Source organism: the organism of the source record quoted next, unplaced genomic scaffold (assembly GCF_019419815.1).
Source record: "Pyrus x bretschneideri cultivar Hongxiangsu unplaced genomic scaffold, Pyrus_bretschneideri_v1 Contig5, whole genome shotgun sequence".
NCBI lineage: Eukaryota > Viridiplantae > Streptophyta > Magnoliopsida > Rosales > Rosaceae > Pyrus > Pyrus x bretschneideri.
The window spans coordinates 3,087,331-3,109,514 of NW_025999787.1; the positions used below are offsets into that span (position 1 = coordinate 3,087,331).

General features: G+C 36.4%; 3 protein-coding genes across 3 annotated transcripts; 2 read left to right on the forward strand and 1 right to left on the reverse strand.

The window, feature by feature from the left end:
• Positions 1-2,825: 2,825 nt before the first annotated feature.
• LOC103954786 (receptor-like protein 2) lies at positions 2,826-3,614 on the reverse strand. Its single transcript, XM_009366611.2, has one exon. It carries the CDS (start codon positions 3,612-3,614, stop codon positions 2,826-2,828), a length of 789 nt encoding a protein of 262 aa, XP_009364886.2.
• Positions 3,615-6,714: 3,100 nt separating this feature from the next.
• LOC125470292 (uncharacterized mitochondrial protein AtMg00810-like) lies at positions 6,715-7,317 on the forward strand. Its single transcript, XM_048569134.1, has one exon. It carries the CDS (start codon positions 6,715-6,717, stop codon positions 7,315-7,317), a length of 603 nt encoding a protein of 200 aa, XP_048425091.1.
• A 10,022-nt stretch (positions 7,318-17,339) lies between these two features.
• LOC103954737 (magnesium transporter MRS2-11, chloroplastic) lies at positions 17,340-21,854 on the forward strand. Its single transcript, XM_009366559.3, is given in 14 exon segments — positions 17,340-17,773; positions 17,879-17,951; positions 18,166-18,236; positions 18,418-18,503; positions 18,594-18,684; positions 19,847-19,915; positions 20,177-20,257; positions 20,353-20,518; positions 20,612-20,657; positions 20,806-20,886; positions 21,335-21,417; positions 21,631-21,674; positions 21,760-21,814; positions 21,817-21,854. Coding segments are annotated over 14 exon segments (1,341 nt in total). The 5' UTR covers positions 17,340-17,416.
• The last annotated feature ends 330 nt before the right edge of the window (positions 21,855-22,184 follow it).

The window sequence follows — 22,184 nt, forward strand, 5'->3', positions numbered from 1 at the left end:
TAATCCAAAAAATAAAACATAAATGTCTCTAAAGATGAGAAAATTCTACAATATCATGTTGTATTTCATGCAAATGTGAAAATGAACATTTTGATTCTCCGGACAAAGTAAATCGCTCAATTAACTACTTGTACTTGTAAAAGATGTGGGATTTGAATGCCCACATGGTTTAACCAAAAGTGAAAAGTAAGAACACTAAAAATAGTAGTATTGTTAGATTTTTTTTTTTTTTTTTTTTGTATGATATGGTTTTCAACATGCATTAATTTTCCTTGTAGACTTCCGTAAATGTCTTTATATCAAGAGCATGCAATGTATGATATAACAACACACAAGCTCAAGAGTAAAAGCAATAATAGCAATATCCCTCTGTCTCTCTTTATCTACATCTTTTGTGTGGTACAGTTACGAATTGGAAATAAAGCCTATCTGGTACACTGTCTATGAATTGAAAATACCTATCTCGCCACATCTTCTTAAAAATCAAAGAACCAGAGACTCCCCAAAAACCTACATTAAACTCATGCTACTAGCATATTATCCCATTATTACCTGGAGACCATTACGTGCTAATCATAGTACAGGGGTGATAATGACTACGTGAACTGGATGAGAATAATATGGAGATAATATAGACATTGTCACATCTTTTACACCATACGGAATACTTCACCCCATCTTGGTTAATCCTCGGCTGAATTGACTCCAAGATAATAATTACGATAATTAAGACTAATAGTAATCACTATTCTAAAAATTCCCGCCTAACTTCACTTAGGCTCTACCTAAGTGTTAAGCAGTTGGCTACTGTTCCGATTAATCCCTAGGTGTTTGAAAATTAAGAAAGCACGCAAGCAACTGCCTAGGTGGTCCGCTTACTTGCCCACCTAGGTGTTAGAAAATTAAGAAAGGACGCAAGCAACTACCTAGGCGGTCCTCTTACTCGCCCACCTAGGCACATACCTAGGTTGCGACTCTCGCTTAGACAGAAAATAGATAACTTTCATCGGGTTGTTTTATTAACACCCCACATCTTTATGAATACACCCCACATCCAAAACATGCCTCTAAAATTCCAGCTTTGTCCTCCATCTTTCTGAAGCCACCCCCCATCCCCATAAACAAATGACGGCAAAAAAGCTAGCTAGATAGCCATGGTCTACCCACATAAGAGGTTTCCGTCATCAATATCAGCACATCCAAAAACCCCACACGTTGCCGAAGTTGACAACCAAGACCAACTTTCTAATAGATCGAGAATTGTCCAACACTCTTGATTCACACATCCCATCTCCCAATTCCCTATTACCTACCGGCGAGTGGCTGATGATTGGATACATATATATATATATATATATGTATGGAGAGAGAGAGAGAGAGAGCATGGCGAGTGGCTAAGATTTTTTGCCTAGACACTGTGGTGGTTGGCAGCCGGCATAAGGGGGTGGATAGGGTTTATTTTGAACTTCAGAACTTAATTCGTTAGGGTAAAAACGCGAATTTAACTGAAAAAATAAAATTATGGGGCGTATTCATAAGATTGTGGGGTGTTAATATAATTACCCTTTTGCATTTTATTTTTTCAATAATTATAAGAGACTTGTTCAAGCTTGGATGAACACTCATTATATACTTGTTCCCCATGTTTTCAATATGTTTTAATACTATATAATCTATGTCATTTATGTATTCCCATACCATTATGAATTTTTTTTAAGTATAAGTAACATTTATTTACATATCATATAATAAATTTAATTAAAATTAAAAAGAATTGCCTAGGCCACGCCTAGACGTTTAAGCGCTAGACTCTTATCCGTAGCCCAATTAGCGCCAAACGCCTTTTATAACCTTGATAGTAACATCTGGAAAAAATACTAATTCATCCAACAACCTCAATTTAATGGATTGATGATACAAACTTGGGTATACACAAACCTTAAGGCCAGAAAAAGCTGGTGAGTTTAGCAGTTAGAGAACTCATGGGAGGTAAAACAAAACAATCACATAGAACACAGAGGAGGAGGTTATAATCATAACACAATGAAGAGAATGGTTTCAGGTTTTAGGGGTTTTATTATAACCATTTTGTTTTGGTTTTTGGTTTTTGTTTCAAAATTTTAAAAATTAAAACTAAAAACTTGTTTGATAACTGAAAATAAAAAACTAAAAAACAAAATAGTTATCAAACTAGCTTGGATTTTACACAGTATGGCTTCCCTTGACGAAGCAGGGCATTCTCCATCAACACTTTAACATGATATAGGATTGAATACCGGAAGACATTGTTGGGAACCATTCTAGGTGAATTAGGCTTCCGAGAGATTTACTTGCAGTAAATAAAATCTGAAAGATGGTTTTCAGGAGAATCATTGGATGCTAGACGCGAACCCTAATGATCCAACTACTAAATTCTTCTTCCAAATAGAATAAACAACTGCAAGACATGGACTCTCGGAGGTAGAACTTAGAGAGTAATAAAAAATAATAAAAAATTTGTATATGAGAACACAATATTTGTCTCGACTTCAACCAGAATATACTGAAAATACATAGGGTTAATACAATGTAAGAATACAAAGTACATATAATCTAACTTCTCAGCCATCTCCTCATCCTGATCATACACATTATTCTCATAACATAGAGCCTATCTGGTACACTGTCCATGAATTGGAAATACCTATATCGCCACATCTTAAAAATCAAAGAACCACAGACTCCCCAAAAACCTCCAATAAACCCAAGAACAAAGAAAATATAAAACCATGGAAGTTGTTTCCCATCATCCACATCTTCGCCATTCTCATTATCTGCTGCATCAACTACATTAGTTGTTCTGCATTCGTTTGGTAGCGGCTCCCCTCAAATGCAGAGGATTGGAAGCTTCGAAGCTGAGTGCTTCTTGGTATTGGTCCTTCAAGATCATTGTATGAGAAATTCAAATATGACAAGAAATTAAGGCCCTTCAATGATTCTAGGATTTTTCCAGTCAGATGATTTTTGGAGAGATCCAATGTATCTAAGTTTTTGAGGTTGGATATTTGGTCTGGGATGCTTCCAGAGAAGTTGTTGAAGCCAAGGCCCAACTTATGGAGAAGCCGCAGTTGGCCAATTTCAGTTGGTATATTGCCACTGATGCTATTGTTGTATAGGTATATAGATGGTGGGAAGAAATATAAATAGTTGTACTGTAACGCTTTTGCATCATCGCGAATTTTGACGAAGATAGGCAATTCAAGGTAGTTTTTATACACTTGAGCCGAAGTTCCTTCATATAGCAACATCGCTAGTCTGCAAAGTTCCTTCGGAAATTCACCTGAAATTTGGTTGGACCCTAAATTTATGTAAAAGAGCCTAGGAAGAGTCCCTAACCAAATAGGAACTGACACTGTGATTCTGTTAAAATCCAAATTCAAGATCTCTAGCTTCTTGAGCTTAGATAACCAAAATGGTATTTGACCAGTGAGCTCACAACGACTCAAAGACAATATTTGAAGATTTTTGAATCCATCAAAATCAACGAGGCCATCATCAGCTGGAATTTCCTCACCTATAAACCTATATGAAAAGGTCACGAATATGAGACTTTCACAACGCATCAATATGTTCATTGCCCCCATGAGGTTGGTCCATTTGTTACCACTAAGCGAGAGGAAGGACAAGTATTTCAAGAAAAGAATCTCAGGTTGTATTTGTCCCTCTGTGTCGTTTAAGCTGAGTCAAATTGCTTTAAGAGACTTGCATGAATAAAGGCTTACTGGAAAGGGGCCAGTGAAGTTGTAACTCCATAGGTCAATCTTACTAAGTTTACTAAGTTTGGAGAAATTGAGTGTGGAGATGTCTCCTTCCAAGTTGTTATCCCCCAAAAGTAATTCTGAAAGATTGGTGCAATTCATCAGAGATGGGGGTAGAGTGTTGGAGAGTTGACTTTTTGTAATTAGTTTAGTTACCTATTTTTTTTAGTCCTTATAATCAGATTGTAATTAGGTTATTTGATGTTTATTTCTTTCCTTGTAAATCACTCTTGTACATTATATATTTTCCTCCTTGGTGAGAAGAATGATATCAAAAAATTAAGCCCCAAAGATAAGCTCAAATTAGCATGGTATCAGAGCAGAAATCCTAAGATTTCTGCTCTGCCTGTTCCCTCAAGCAAACTCGACGCTCCCATGAAGAACCTACCACCACTCCACGGTGGAAACAATTTCATCCTAACCAATCCTACCCCTATACTAAACACTACAACCCTAAACACTACTACCCTAACTGACCCTACCATGAATCCTCCTGTTTCGAGTTCTTCCGACATGCCTCCAGAGTCCTCAGGTAACTATGGTTATGCTTTTAATATGAATAATTGTGATACTTAGTCCGATTGGATTATTGACTCTGGTGCCACAGATCATATGACCTATGACCCCACTGATTTATCTTGTGATACTATTCCATTCGACGAAATATTACTAATGTTAATGGTGTCACCTCACCGGTAACTGGTGCTGGCACTGTACGCCTCACGCCTACCCTCTCTTTGCCGCATACACTACTTGTACCTTCACTAAAGCATAAATTAATGTCTCCTGGCTAAGCTACTGAGCAATTGAATTGTTGTGTACTATTGTATCCGAAGTTTTGTCTTATTCAGGATATTCTCACAAAGGAGATAATTGGTCGTGGTACTAAGAGGGGGGATCTTTATTTTGTGGATGATGTCAGTACAGGACAGGTCAATCTCGCCCAAAGAGTCGTTGATCACAAACGGTGTCAGATATGGTTATGGCATCACCGTTTGGGTCATCCGTCTTTTAGTTATTTACAGCATATGGTTCCGGATTTATTTGTTGGTTGTTCAGTTTCAGACTTTAAATGTGACACTTGCGTACTTGCCAAGAGTCACCGTGTTTCTTATCCGTTAAATTCTAATAAAAGTGATATTCCTTTTGGTCTTGTTCATTCGGATGTTTGGGGACCATCTCCGATTACTACTTCATCTGGTATTAAGTGGTTTGTAACGTTCATAGATGATTGCACACGAATGACATGGTTATACCTTCTTAAGCATAAAAGTGATGTGTTGCTGGCATTTAAGACATTCCACACCATGGTTCAGACACAGTTTTCTACTAAAATCCGGATTTTGCATTCTAATAATGATGGTGAATATGTTAATAATGATTTTACACATTATTTAACTAATCACAGAATCCTCCACGAGACTACTTATCCTCAGACTCCTCAACAGAATGGGGTGGCTGAGTGCAAAAATCGCCATATATTAGAAACAGCTCGATCGCTATTGATTGGGGCGGATGTTCCACGCTCCTCTTGGGATGTTTCTCTTCAGACTGTCACTTACCTTATCAACCAGTATGCCATCCAAAGTATTGAATTTTCTTACACCTTTGCAAGTTCTTGCTACATTCGTGCCTCTACCATCCGTTTTGGTGCTCCCATCGCGAGTTTTTGGATGTGTTGACTTTGTTCATCTACATAAAAATCAATGGACAAAACTTAACCCATGTGCTCTCCGGTGTGTTTTCATGAAGGTATGGATTACATCAGAAAGGGTACCGTTGCTACCACCCTCCTTCATGTCGGATGTATATTACCATGAATGTTACTTTTTCTGAGTCTGAGATGTATTACTCTTCAGCTTCTTCCAACCCTCCTCTTCAGGGGGAGACACTGCAAGACGAGCAGGTTTGGACCATGGCTGCTGCTACCACTGATCTTCCGTTGCCACTATTAGCCGAGCTCGCAGTGGCTGCACTGCCAGCCTAGCCAACAGAAGCAGCATCGCTGCTCACAGAACTAGCGGCAGGCACTGCAGTGCTGTGCTTACCCACAGCAACAGTGCAGCCACTTGCCAATCTTAAGACTTCTACTGATACGACTCCCTCCTTATCTCAAAATATAGTACCACCAGAGGACCATACTCCAGAGAATATTCCTGAGGTAAGATCTACTATCCCTATTGATGTATCCGATGTTCCGAATTATCAGTTACCTTTCAGGCACAATCGGGGAAAGCCACCCAATCGATATTCACCGGAAACAACAAAATGCTCTAAATATCCTATTGCCAACTATGTGCCATCACATAAATTATCAAAACCCGGCAAAGTTTTTGTACAACAAATATCCAATGATAGCACACCAAGTTCATTGAAGGAGGCATTATCTGATGATCAATGGGCCAAGGCAATGGAGGAAGAAAAATGGATGCACTTTAGAAAAATCAAACATGGGATTTAGTTCTGCTACCCCGAGGAAAGAAGAGAGCGGGATGTCGATGGGTGTACGCCATCAAGTACAAAGCTGATGGGTCGATTGAACGATACAAAGCACGATTGGTGGCCAAAGGATACACTTAGACGTATGGTGTTGATTATACAGAAACATTTGCTCCGGTAGCAAAGATTAATACGATAAGAGTGTTACTTTCGTTGGCGGCTAACTTGGATTGGCCATTACAGCAATTTGATGTGAAAAATGCTTTCTTACATGGTAATCTTAAAGAAGAAATGTATATGGATATTCCACTTGGTTATGCGTCGGTTTCATAACCCTGGACTAGTGTGTAAGTTGAATAAGGCATTGTATGGATTAAAACAATCACCTCGGGTATGGTTTCGTAGGTTTCGGACGGCTATAAGGAAGTATAGGTTCAGGCAGAGCAATTCCAATCATACACTTTTCTTGAAATGTCGAATGGGTAAATTGACGGCACTTATTATTTATGTGGATGATATGATTGTTACAGGTGATGATAAAGAGGAAATCTCAAGGCTGAAAGATTACTTAGCAACTGAGTTCGAGATGAAAGATCTTGGTGGATTGAAATATTTCTTGAGCATAGAAGTAGCTCAATCTAAACAGGGTATATTTCTATCTCAAAGAAAATATGTTCTTGACTTGTTAGCTGAAATCGAAATGCTTGATTGTAAACCGGCTGACACCCCTATAGTCCAAAATCACCATCTTGCCATGCACCCTGATCAAGTTCCCACTAACAGAGATTGTTATCAAAGGTTAGTTGGGAGGTTAATTCATTTATCTCACACCAGGCCTGATATTGCATACGCAGTAAGTGTTGTCGATCAGTTTATGTATTCTCCGAGTGAGGCACATATGGGTGCAGTTGAACGCATCCTACAATACCTGAAATCCTCACCAGGTAGAGGTATCATGTTTTCCAAGAATGATCATTGCCAAATAGAAGGTTACACCGATGCAGATTGGGCAAGCAACGTTACTGATCGTCGGTCCACATCTGGTCACTTTACATTTGTGGGAGGAAACTTAGTGACTTGAGGAAGTAAGAAATAGAAAGTGGTTGCTTTATCAAGTACAGAGGCGAATACAAGGGTATGGCAAAAGGAGTATATGAACTATTATGGCTTCAGAGGTTACTTGGTGAACTTGGGTATCCTTCGAATTCAGCCTCATGATTTATTTGTGATAATAAAGCAGCTATCGATATCTCACATAACCCAATTCAACATGATCGCACAAAACACGTGGAAGTTGACAGACACTTCATTAAGGAGAAGTTGGATGGGAATATTATTCAATTCCCGTTTGTAAAGTCAGAGGATCAATTAGCGGATATCTTAACTAAAGCTATTGCAAGTCAAGCGTTCTACAACTCTCTTGTCAAGTTGGGCATGAACGACATTTATGCACCAACTTGATAGGGAGTGTCGGAGAGTTGACTTTTTGTAATTAGTTTAGTTACCTTTTTTTTAGTCCTTATAATCAGATTGTAATTAGGTTATTTGATGTTTATTTCTTTCCTTGTAAATCACTCTTGTACATTATATTTTTCTCCTTGGTGAGAAGAACGATATCAGAAAATTAAGCCCCAAAGATAAGCTTTAAGTAGCATAGAGAACCTTCAAGATAGTTGAAATGAAGGAAGATGAATTTCAGCTTAGAAAGCTTCCCAAAATGGAAAGGCATCACACCACTGAAGTGGTTATAGTAGAGGTTCAGGATTGCAAGATTGGTGAGGTTGACAATTCTATCACTAATGGATTCGTAAAGCGAATTAACGGGTAATGCAATTTCTTCAAGGGTAGTAGCATTATAGATATCTTCTGGAAGTAATCCTGAAAGGTTATTGTAACCGGCACGAAAAACTTGCATTTTGGAACACTCCCCTAATCCTTGAGAAATTTTGCCACTAAATTTATTGAAGGAAAAATCCAATACCTTGACCAAGGGAGAATAATGGAGACAAATCGAGGATCTGATAGAACCCGAGAATGTGTTATTGCTTACATTGAAACTAGTCAAATTTCTAGTTTGATGGAAGAATGAAGATGGAATAACACCATGGAAGTGATTGGTGGAAAAATCCACCACTTGGATACTACTAGATGATAGAGAAAACGGGAGCTCACTGGAAAGAATGTTATAGCTCAAATCAAGGATCTCAAGACGATTCACGAAAGGGAAGAATCCAATTTCTCCTATTTCTAGTGAAATTGAACCATAAAGTGAATTGTGAGAGAGATTTATGTAGGTGAGATGTGTGAGATTTCTAAGTGAGGGATGAATGCCTCCTTGAGTCCCTTGAAGGGCAAGTGTAAATGGGTGATCCAACCATTTTGATTGCAAGTGATACCCTCCCAATAGCAACAATTGATGGAAGTCCAATTTAAAGGAGAAGGAGAAGAGAGAGCAAGGGTGAAGGCCATGAGAGAGCTCTTCTAAGTTTGGTGGCATGCATGATTTGTAGATATAAAGCGAGAGAAAAATAGGATGGAAAGGAAGCCAAGAAACATTGGGTTATCAGGTTGCACTAGCATGCTATGTTGTTGGTGAGAGGTGAGATATTAAGTTCCTCTCAAGTTGTATATATATTAGAGGAAAATAAGGTTTAGAAGCAAAATTAACCAAAAGCTTAAGAGAGATTAATTATATCAATTATAATGTAGAATTCTTGACAACTACACATGCAAAGATGCTCAACTACTCCAAAACTTTCTCATGGAATTAAGTTTTGGTCTCATTAATGTTATCTCGAATAAATACTTGTCACCTATTCAAAAAACGCATTGTCCGTTCAATTAACAATTATAACGTGATAAAATAATGACATGAGAAAATCTTTCCAACCATGTGCAAGACCCAGTCTCGACTCCCAGAACCTCCCAAGAACCAACGGAGAAGTTAAACATCCTTTTCAATTTTATTCCGGCCATAGTTGACAATCTCAGTCCGGTAAATTTCCTGGAAACCACCCTCATGTGTATAAGTTCCAAAATTCTCTAGTCTCATATATGCCACTAGACATATATAATGTTCTTTTTAATATTCTTTGACATGACATTAGACATATAAAATCTTGAACAATTAAATAAATCTTTTCATATCCATTATTTATCGGTGGTCATGTGTGTGTACATTGTCTACTTTAATTTTTTATAAATGTTGACCAAAAAATGTTTTGATGCATAATTTTCAGAGGGTTGCCATATGTGTGTAATTTTTCTTGTAAGAACCTCAAAGTCTAGTCTTCCTCTTTTGTTTAAGGAGATCTTGAAAGTATACTTTAATTTTTTTTTTCTTCTTGGACTCGAATCATATTTCTAACCCAATACATTTCCACATTCTTCACGACTTTAACTACCCCTAAAACCCTAAATACAATTTTAAATTTATTTTTAGTAAAACTATAGCATTAATAAGTTATATAGTTAGTTAGTGTCGTTTCTGAGTTTTTGGTGGCCTAGGACGAGAAACTACAATGAGGCCTTTCCGACACATTATTTTCACAAGAAAACTAAAATGTAAATTTTTTTTATATATCCCTTTTTCAGGCTTAAAACATATTAGTTTGACCAAAATAAATAAAGGGGGCTTTTAGATCCAGGTCCAAAAATGTAGAGTGTTTTTAGGAGTGAGTCCAGTTATCTAATTATATGTTTTTATTTCTTTTATACTCATTTTATATTTTCTAAAAATATTAAAAATCAATTAAAATCTTCTAATATTATGCATTTTCCAACTCCAAAAGAATATATTTAATATCTTATAACAAAAAAACTAATATACTAATATAAATTTATCTGCAAAACATTCTACCCTAACTCAAGTAACAAATATATGAATGTATATAATACCTATACGTGAGATATGAAACCTAATTAAAAGGTAAAAAAACATAACATACCTACAAGCAAGACACATTAATCTGTGACAGGTTGATTATAAAAAAAAAGAATCTGTCATATAGGTAGATAAATATAATTAACCTGTGATATAGGTTGATTATTAAAATTAAAAATAAAATCTATAAATGGGGTTTAAAGTAGGAGGAAGAACAAGAAATAACAAAAAGATAAATAAAAAGAAATAAGCAAAGAGATAATTGGGAAGAAATTTGATTTTTATAATAAATCTTATCATTGAACAAATAACTATTGATAATTAGATAATTAAATATAACAAATTGGACTTATTTTAATAAATTGGATTATTCCTACTATTGGCTCAAAAAATTGAACTTATATCAAGTTTCCCCGTAAAGTAAAGATATAAGTATACATAAAAAAATTTTGGGGCCCCCTTCATGCGAGGTCCTGAGCGGTTCGATTGGGGAATACCTCTTTACAAAAGTAAACCCCTTCACACCCAATACATCCAGTTACCTAATATTCACTACAATTATTTTGATTATATTGATGTTTGGACTAATATCTTTCTTCATCAGACAGAAGATTTCAGTCATTCATGGTTCATTAATTTTGGCAAAAATTTAAGTTAAAGTTTCCTGCATGGTTCCCAAAATGGTGGTCAATCCATGGCCCAACAACCATTCTCCTACCAGAAGAACTTATGCAGAAAATCTCCATAAATTTCCAACCAAATTTAACAAAAGCAAATTCAACTACAGAATTACACTTCTACCAATATTCATGGCCAAGTACAAAGTCCTATAGATCTTAAAGTGGAATTATGAAGTTGTTACCAGTGAAGTCTACAGAGTAAAATGAGTCAAGTGGTGGGATAAATTCAATCAACAAAGGGTTATCAGTCAGGTCCTCTCTGAATTTCCCATCACTCCACCTCCAGTTATTCCAACCAAGCCATTGCCGCTAATCATTCCAGCATAGTCATTATCGGACATTAGTCCATCCTTATCCCTCAAAGGAACAATCAAGTCACCCAAGACAACAAGAACAAAGAGCAAGGACAAAGCTGCCCAGCTCCAAGACCTAGCTCAACAATTACTTGCAGAAGCAGCAATGCTCCACTCTGAACATGAAAAAGCTTCAGACTCAGAATCTTCAGATGCATCCTCACAGCAATCAGTCGATCCAAATAGCCAAATAGCTAAATGGACCAACTACCAGGATTTTCAAGACCCATTTGCATGAAGCCATGTGAACATAGTCTTCATGTCAAGTCACTATGTGAACACCATGTCAATTACCATGTGAAAATTCAGTCATCATTCCAAGTCACCATATGGAGCGTTCAGGAAATATTCGCATCAATAATTCCGACAAGGCAATTTAGTAAGCTGAAAGAATCCAGCACATTCCATAGTAAAAGCAGCAATTGTTCCAACAAGTTCACTATTCATTAACAGTAAAAGCAAGTCATCATCCATCTCGTGCTTCAACGGTAAAGGAATCAATCTTCCAAGTCTCTTTTCCAAGTCTATAAGAAGATGACTCCGGAGAAAGAGAAATCAAGTTAATTTTCCACAAATCAAACTTTCTTTGGGTTCACACTGTATCCAAAGAAATTTTCAAATGTCAAGGATGCATGTGTGCACCAATATCCTTTTCATTAGTCATTTTCTTATTTGCTTTCTCAATCGTCAGTAAATCAATTGTAAGTTCCAGTGTAAGTTTTGCAATAAAACTTATTTTCAAATTATATTTGCATCATTATTTTCATTATGAATATTTTCATAACAATTAATTTCAATTGGCATAGAATTCTTACTCACAGTTAATTCAACGAATATCTCAAGTTCAAGGTCAACACAGATCAGTTAATCATACATTTCTTTTTATTCATCTATCACAATCGATTCCATACTTTGTTTAATCCTACATATGAACCTCATTTGCTCCCACTTCTGCCCCATTTGGTATCAGAGCCAAGTGAGTGGTAATTAAGTTATCATCTTTATAGTCTATTCATATTGTTCACATTTCAACTTTTTAGTTACAGTTTACCTTATATGTTAACTTTCTGAGTAGGATTGTTTACTCTCAAACCAAACAGTAAGTCGTGTTCCAAACAATGAGTCCATAGGATTGGCATGAGCGGAGAGAGAGTTTAGCAAACACGCGGAGAAAGTAAAACTGGTAAGATTTCTGTAATTAGAGAACTTGCATGTTGAACAATGAGTAGATTATTTAGATCTAGTTCAACTACCAGCATTAACTCCAGGTCCACTTTGAGTAAGATTCCAAACATGGTAAATGAGAAACAAAAGTTAGAATTTCAAACAGATGAAAGCATTGATTTGGAGATTGGAACATCCCTAAAATATCTAGTAAAAATATTTACAAAAAAAAAAAAAAAAATGGTCAGTAGTTTCTTTCAGAAGTGAACATCATGTTAAAACAGTCAAGAAAGCTTATGCTCTCAATAAAGAACATGAGACTTGTCAATTATTTACACCAAAACAAATCAATGCTCATAGAAAAGATGGTCACAATTACATTCACATAGGTTTAGTTCAGATCACAGTAAAACCTTTAACAAGAAGATGCCTTAATACCTTTATTTTGTTATGTCTCCGAGATGCAAGATTCACTAACTTCAGTGATAGCATTCTTGGAATGATCGAGTCAAGCCTTTATAATGGGGCCAATTCATTTTGATTGTTTCCCAGATCTCACAATAAGCATTTCAAATCCTCACATGCTGAAAGCACTCACATTAAACATCAAAACTTTAGGGTATCAAGTCCTTGAAGGAGTTTAACCATTAGCCTTAATCGAGTTTATTACAAGGTCACAGGAACAAATATGAATTTCCAAGCCGTAGTTAAAAGTCATAGAGATCACACACTCTTGATACAAAGCAATTAAGAGAATGCCAACATCAAAATACCCAGAACTATCAAATGGTCAGATATTGGTCTACATTCAAATTGGTGTTTGATCAATGAAAGTAAACCAGTAAGCATACAAGTTTAGAGAACCAGTTAGGAATTCTTTTTCTGGATCCACATCAGCCAACATGGTGGATCGAGATCAAGATTTAATAAATTCCCCAGTCAATAAGAAATTAAAATCAGTAGAAACTAGCTCAGTAGTCACCCATCAAGAATTAATTAATGATTTAATCAACATGAAGTTAAATTTAGTAGAAACAACCTCTCAGGTTACACACTCATGATACCAAACTAACACCCATAACCAAGAAGAACAAACCTCCCCAACGGAATCTGATTTCGAAGCAAGTCAAGTCAACCACCAATAACTAGTCCTAAACAAACCATTCAAAATTCAATGAAAGGGACTCAATGATGACATCGAAGCAACGGAAAATATTCCCAGAAGAAATACCTTTAGGGAAAAATATACAAAAGAACACAAATTGGACGTTTACAATAAATGGACGAATTTCATGAAAAAACACATATTTAAAGTATTTTTCTTCGATTTTGTTGAGAAATATAACAAGTCTGAAAAGAAGTTAAAAGTCATTAGCAAAGAAAATTGGGTCAAAGAAGATAAAACCATAGTCTCTTCTAGTTGCCCACCACAAGAAATAATTTTAATTACGACCGCAAACACACATATACCAGCCACTCCTTTCAAACTTCCCAAAGAAGATACAGGAGTTAAGCCAGTCATTGAACAAAACAATTTCACAAATCAGAGTCTACACACCATAGGAAAACAGCTAGATAAAATAGAAAGAGAAATAGATAGACTTTCACATCCCAAACCAACAATTAAGGAGAAACATTTAGTCAACTTCCCATAAGCCTTGTCTAGCACAACAGCTTTAAAGACAATCTCCACTAGTTAAAAAAAAAAGAAAAAAAAAAAGAATCAAATGTTACAAGAGTTCAAACAGTCAATGTCTTACAACGTCCAGATGAATCTTAACCAGAAACAACTTCTGTAATATGGGATTCAGAAGACGAGAGTGAAACAAATTCGATCAGAAAAGTAGAAGAAGCTTTTCATAACCTTGAACTAAAACGAATCACAAATAAAAAGTCAATCCAACAACTCTTACCAAGAATTGGTATCCAAGACAAACACCTCTGAATATTAAATTTGAGGAAAGAAACATCCAGAACCAATTCTCAGTCTAAGCTGATAAACTCTATGAATAGAACATAGATGGATTATCAGAACAAGAATTTCTGAACAAATTACAACACATCTCCAGGATTGCTAATAGTTATATTACCAACCATAATCTTAGTCAAGCCTAAGTTGGCGACCTTTTGGTCACTGGATTTACAGGAATGCTCCTTCTTGGTGGGAAAAGCATCTCACTGAACAATCCAAAAACGAAATTAGAAATGCAGTCAAAAGAGATGAAGGAACACATATTTTCGATGAACAGACCGGAAGGGAAGTTCTAGACGCAGTCAACACGTTACTTTTCACAATCATAGAACACTTCATAGGAACATCTAGTAATGTCACCTTAAGAATTCATGACCAACTTAGTAATTTAAGATGTCCAACCCTAATCAATTTTAGATGGTACAAAGATGTTTTTATGTCTAGAGTCATGCTTAGAGAAGACAGTAATCAACCATTTTGGAAAGAAAAAAAAATTTATTAATGGTTTGCCAAACTTGTTTGCCCATAAAATCAGACAAGTTTTAGTCAAAGAAGGTATCATACCATATAATACCCTTACTTATGGAAATATTATTATTATTATCCAGAAGGAAGGATTAAAAATGTATATTGATAGGAAAATTACAAAACAAGTCAAAAAAGACAAGTCAATAGCCAAATATGAGTTAGGAACATATTGCAAGCAATATGGATTACCCCCTATTGCTCATCCAACAAAAAGAATACATCAGAACCCGACAATAGGTACCCAAGTAAGAGACACCCCAAATACAACAAATACAAATTCAAAAATAAGAATTTTGAAACAAACAATTTTTTCGAGAAACCCAAGTCCAACAAGAAGTGGAAGAGGAAGCCCTCAGGAAAATTCCACTCTAAAAACCAAGAACAAAAAGGAAATTGCTACAAGTGTGGCAAATTTGGTCACTACGCAAACAAATGTAGAGTCAAGAAAACAATCAACCAGCTAAAAATCTTTGAAGAAAAGAAAGCTCAGTTAATCGAAGTCTTAGAATTAAGAGACACGGACCATAGTCAATCCAAAGATGGTTTAGAGTCTAATTCGTCTTCTTCCACTACTCCTCAAGTAGCCTTTCATCCCTGACATCAAGATAGGATGCACGGATACTTGCTGTAAGAAAATTTATGTCCTTAATAAACAAGAAGAACAAGAAGATCTTCTTATCGAGTTAATCAGTAAAATAGATGACCCTGAGTTAAAAAACATTTTACTTAAAAAAGCTTAAAAAGTTAGTCTCCCAAGAACATGCCAGTACTAGTCAACCACAAGTAACCCCAAAAATTTATCTTAGTACAACCCTGGAAAGGTTTAGTAAAACTAAGAAAGGAATTACAGTCAATGATTTATAAAGAGAAGTCAATAGGATCAAAGAAGAAATTAAGTTTCTAAAATCAGAAAACCTAGAAATTCGTTCACATCTTAGAAGCATTCAAACACGAGAATTTCTTAGAATTAGAAGCATTCAATCACCATCAGATGAAGAACAAAATAATCTTCATCTGATCAATAATGAGAATCCAAGTCCCTAAATAATCCAACACAAAACTTAGTATTAGGATTACTACAAAAGATCAAAATCCAGAAATGGTATTCTAAAGTAAAAATAATAATTGAAGATTTCCAGTTATAAATAATTGCCTTAATCGATTCAGGTGCAAATTTAAATTGTATTAAGGAAAGTTTAATTCCTACTAAATATTTCCATAAATCAATGGAAATCCTTAGTGTAGCAAATCAGTCACCAATGCAATTAAAATAAGAAATTTCCAAAGGTACATGTTTGTCAAAACAATGTTTGCTTTAAAACACCATTTGTTCTGATAAAAAACATATTAGACCCAGTCATCTTAGGGCTACCCTTCATAGCTCTATTATATATTTTCAAAGTTCACCACAATTGCATAACCACAAAATGTTAGGACAAAAAAAATCACATTTGAGTTCTGCACGGAAATAGATTCCAAAAAATTATGACCACTACAAAAAGATAGTATTTCAAAAACCATCAATCTAGTTACCAAAAAATCACAACAAATTAATTTCTTAAAAGAATAAATTAATTACAAAAGAATTGAAGAACAATTAACAAACAAATCTTTATTACAAAAACATTGACAACTTTCAAAAGAAACTTGTTAATGAAATTTGTTCTGACATTCCCAACGCTTTTTGGCACAGAAAACAACACATCGTTAAACTTCCTTACAATAAGGAGTTTAATGAAAAGAAAATACCAACAAAAGCCAGGCCAATTCAAATGAGTCAATAAGTTATGGAATTTTGCAAAACAAAAATTGAAGAACTTCTCAATAAAGGAATAATCAGAAAGAGTAAATCACCCTGGTCCTGCCCTGCTTTCTATGTCCAGAAAACCTCTTAATAGAAGAGAACACCTATGTTAGTCATTAATTACAAACCTCTTAATGAAGTCTTGGAATTGATACGGCATCCAATTCCTAACAAAAGAGATTTAATTAAGAGACTCAATCAAGCAGTAATATTCTCAAAATTCGACGTGAAGTCTGAATTTTGGCAAATTCAAATTCATGAGGATGATAAATACAAAATAGCATTTGTCAGTTCTTTTGGTCATTATGAATGAATGTAATATCATCGGTCTTAGAATGCACCAAATGAATTTCAGAATATCATGAATGAAATATTTAATCAATACAGTCATCCTTCAATCGTTTACATCGTCGGTGTTCTCATTCATCACAATTTGTGGAATAAATTGTTCCTAAGAAATCATGCTGAAATTCGTTGGAAGAGAAACTGAGTCTGAAATTGGTACAATATCTCACCACTGGACAGAGGTTCAGACGAGGTACATACGTAGAATTACACTAAACGTTGAGCCGAGCTGCCTCGAGCCGAGCCACGACCTGAAGCCGTTTCACCGAGCCGCACCTGAAGCCGCCTCTAATTCATTTTCCAACCAGAAAAACAGAATGCTAACGGTAATAATAAAATAACTCAGTGAGAATATAATTTAAAAATATCTGCAGAAATCCAATTGCACGTTACAGATATTACCCAAATCCTCCACCCTACATGATCGCAGCCAGAGCTTTGCGACTCTGCAATGGCTCTGACTCCATGGCCGTACCTCCTCCAGCTCCCACTCCATTCCTCGCCCCACTCCGCTCAGCTCTTCTACTCCCAATCGCGAAAGGCCGAGGCCTCTCTCGTCTCTCCGATTCCGGTCAAGCTCTCCGTCTCGGTCTCGCCGAGACCCAAGTGCTTTAGATCGGCCACTGAGGAGGACCGGTACAGTGACCCCGAAACCATCTCCGATGACGAAGCTAGACCCCACGACGAAGTTCTGGTCAACAGCCGACATCGAAAGACGACGGCGGCGGCGAAGAGTGGTGGTTCGGGTAGGGTTGCGATGTCGTCTGCCGGTGATTCTTTGCTCGGAATTCGCGAGCCGGTCTACGAGGTCTGTTGCAAGTCAGTTTTGTAATCTGTTTAAGTGCAATTCAAGAATGTGATTAATGTATTAATCCATATGATTAACCAATAAGATTATTTAATTAATTTATAGGTGGAAGAAGTGAATTCTAATGGGACGGTATCTGTTAGAAAAATAAACAGGCGTCAGCTGCTGAAGTCAAGCGGTGAGTTTGCAAATTTAAACCAGATTATTGCGTGAAAGAACGTATAAATATCGTTTATTTAAAAAAAAAAAAAAAAATCATACGACGCTTTTTATTAATTTTGTAATAAAGCTATTTACTTTTATACTGCTCTTTGAAATTAAACTGCTAACAACATGATGTGGGTTAATTCTAGTGCTGTTTCCGGGTTACGGGTGTTAATTTTCATCCTCAGGTCTTCGTCCGCGTGACATTCGGAGTGTTGATCCTTCATTGTTTCTCACAAATTCGATGCCTTCGTTGCTGGTATGATTCCAGCTTCCATTTTTGGTATTTCATGCTAGTTCCTGCAAATTGTAATGCTTTTGTGTGTGTTCTTACCTGTATAAATATTTAAATTTTGGTAAGCAAGAATCATAGACAACTAATTCTTTTTAAATGGCGGAAATTTATCATACTTACGAGCTTCTTTTGATCCGTCTCTTAGGTCCGGGAGCATGCTATTCTGTTGAATCTAGGCTCATTACGCGCAATTGCAATGCAAGAGCGTGTCCTTATATTTGACTACAACAAGTGAGAGAGCAGAACAAGATATTGCATTGACTTCTAGTTTTGCCTTATCGAGTTCAAAGCATAATACTACTGGAAATTTTGCATGTGCAGAACAGGAGGCAGAGCTTTCATAGAAGCATTGTTGCCTCGACTAAACCCCAAAAATATGAATGGAGGACCATCTATGCCATTTGAGCTCGAGGTTAGCATTCTTGTCGCGATTCCTATCTTGCTTCATGCTAATCACTGTTTTTGCTTTGGAATTTCAGATTTATTAGTGTGTGTTACAAATTTGCAAAAGGTCTGCATGTAGAAACCTTACACAAAGATGATTCCAAGAAATGCTACCCTTTTAATTTTCTTCAATTATAAGGGTTCAGTTCTGGAGGATTTGAAAAAGGTTTCTAGTTTGCCTTATTGCAGTTTTTTAATATGGCTGCCATTTGCATTGAATTGGAGGGCCAAATATATAAGTTTTAATCCTAGTACCGTTCTTTATTTTATGACTGACTTCAAGGATATATTAGTTCTTGATGTGGTATTTTGTAAGTTGGATACCCTTACCTGAAAATTCCTATAAGAAATAAGAATCTAACTTATAGGCAGATCAAATGTAAGGCTGAGATTGTTCAAATGAGAGAGAGTGAGATTCCTCTCCTATGTAACCTGCTGAGAGCTCATTAGCTCATTGGTGAGAAATGCAATGAACATTCTTGGAAATTCTCTCTGTCATGCTTCTAATTCTTCCCAGAAATCCAAAAGGGGAAATTTCTCCGTTTTTGATCCTATCCTTTTTGAAAGAAAATACAAACACGCACAAATATGTACACACTTTAACAAGCTTGCGGCATGCAGTGAACTACATAAAATACAATTTCAATAACAACTGAACTGAGATTAAAGATATACAACTTTCCGTTATGGCTTAGGTGTGATTGCTTTGGATTATATCAAATTTCAAAAGGAGGATACACTGTTTGAGTTTAATGTTTCACTGTATCTCCTTTCTCAATAACTTAGAACAAGCTGTAGGTTTTCAATAACAAGGCTTACATCAAGGGCCGATTTCTGTGTTACTAATATTCATGTTCCGAAAAGGTTGGCAAGAGGTAAAAAGTGACCTTATTTGTCATGCATATGCCTCTTCTGCGCAGATGTTTGGATTAACCAAGACAAGTCATTGGCATATTGTCATTAAGAATAGGGGGGCTTTCTATACTTTGTGTAAACTTGAGGGCTTTCTTTGCGTTTATATGATTCATATTCCTTTTCATGCATATACTTCCTAATCTTTTCACCTATTAAGCTTCTGATTCTCAATTTATCAGAGTGCCGAACATATTTTGTGTTTGTGGTACTTTCAGGTTGTTGAAGCAGCATTGCTCTCAAGAATACAGCGTTTAGAACAAAGACTAATGTATTTAGAACCTCGTGTGAGTATGGGCACATAGTGAGTATTTTAATATATATTTTTTTTTCCTAAGGTTCTCTTTAGGTTCTCTCAGCAGATATCTGCCTTAGAGCTAAATATATCCTCTATGTTCTAGCTTGCAACTGTCATGAAAAAATTAGTAGCTTGCAACCGTCATGAAAAAATCAGTAAATTAAATATCTGCCTTAGAGCTAAATATTTGTTTTTTCAAATGCTGTGGTTCAAGTGAAATCACTGTTTAATCTCCTTCAACTGGCTTCAGGTTCAAAAGTTACTTAGTGTTTTGCCGAACCGGTTAACTGCTGACATACTGGAAGAGCTTCGTATTAGCAAGCAAACCTTGGTATAGTTGATCATTTTGGCTTAATGGTAAACCCGTGTCAGGGGCATTGACAAACATCATTATTAATCTGGTTACCTGTCCTTTGTTGATGAAAGGTTGAATTGGGTTCGAGGGCAGGAGCTTTCAGGCAAGTGCTCTTTGATCTGTTAGAGGATCCACATGAAATACGCCGTATATGCATTATGGGGAGAAATTGTACACTCAAGAAGATAAATGATGACATGGAATGTTCTGTTCCTTTAGAGAAGCAGATTGCTGAAGGTTAGTTTTAGTGCTGTAATTTACTTGAGCAATGTATAAGTTGCAAATTGAGTCAATGAGTGTGTATCTTTGGTTTGGTTTTGTTATATACAGAAGAGGAGGAAGAAATTGAGATGCTCTTGGAAAATTATCTTCAACGGTAGGTTCCCCTTCACCCCTAATGTTAGCACGAATGGATAGTGATGCATTTTTTCCCTATGCTATAGTACCACTGAAACGCAGCATGTTTGAAACCTGTGCTATGATGTTCACCGTGGAGTTGAACTTAGTGTTTGATGCATTTGCAGGTGTGAATCTTGTCATGGCCAGGCTGAAAGGCTTCTCGATTCTGCTAAAGAAATGGAAGATTCTATAGCTGTCAATTTGAGGTCTGAATGTTTTTTCTGTTTTTTATTTGTTTATAGCTCTAGACATTCCTCCTGGATGCGAAATATTTATTGATCTTGTTGTTTGACAACCGCGAAATCCACAGAATGTAAAATGTTTAAGCTGTTAGAAAACTGGGCAAACAACGTATATAGATCAGCATCCTCTTCCACGCAAGCCCCATCCTGCTCATAGAGAGGCAAACATAAATGCAGACAAGAAACAAATAGCTGCAGCCCCATTCCGCACACCATACAACCTCACCTTGAGCTGAATTAGTATTAGTTAAAAGTTTCATATATAATCCTGAAACCGAAAAATTCCCTATTATTTCGTGTTCTGTTTGCACTCTCATACTCAAACTGGAATTGAATTGTATTGGATGCTTAAAGGCCACACTGGGTGCTTTTCAATTATCTAATGCCAATTTTAACTGATTTCATTTATCAGTTCTCGGAGGCTTGAGGTTAGCAGAGTGGAATTACTACTCCAGGTTGGGACGTTTTGTGTGGCACTTGGCGCTCTGGTTGCAGGTGTGTCCTGAACCTGCTACAAACCCTATCTCTTACCTGTATTAGTTATATGTGTAATGCTTCTGGATATAAGTTTGGGCATTGTGTTGGTACAAATGTTCCAATGGGTTCCGGTGCGATTCTATACGTTTCCAGTCTGTCCTTGTGCAAAACTTACTACATAACCCTACCCCATAGGAAATTCTCAGGAGTCTCATTTCCTTCTAATTTCAGGTATATTTGGCATGAACTTGAGGTCCTACCTTGAAGAACATGTGGTACGTAAAATTCCACGAATTCCCCTTTTCTTCCGGGTTACTACAACTTGGCCTTGGCCATTACTTATTGCTTAATTTGGTGCAGTTCGCATTTTGGTTTACAACAGCAGGGATACTTGTTGGCGCCGTCGTCGGCTTTTTCTTGTCTACTCTTATCTCAGGACACGGAAAATATTGTAAATGTAAAGTGATTCAGGTATAGGTAAAAATTTCAATGCTCTCTTTCGTTTCGTTAATCCCGTTTGTGTTCTGGAAACTTAATCGCACCTCGTTAATTTTACAGGTGATTTCGGAGGTGATGTTACATTCAGCTGCCAAACACAATGATACGATTGTACTGTATTTCAATTATGTCATCACTGCTGCTGGTAACGCGAGTTGAATCCGTTAGGCTTAGCTCTAGTATACGCAACGAGTAGCGGTGATTAGTGTTTATGGCCCTGTAATATTTTGGCCAAGCTGGATGCTGGATTGTGTAAGTGCCCACTGCCCACGCCTTACAGAAGTAAG

Coding starts and splice junctions, on each gene's coding strand:
- LOC103954786 (XM_009366611.2), bottom strand. CDS start 3,614: ATGAACATATTGATGCGTTGTGAAAGTCTCATATTCGTGACCTTTTCA.
- LOC125470292 (XM_048569134.1), top strand. CDS start 6,715: ATGGGTAAATTGACGGCACTTATTATTTATGTGGATGATATGATTGTT.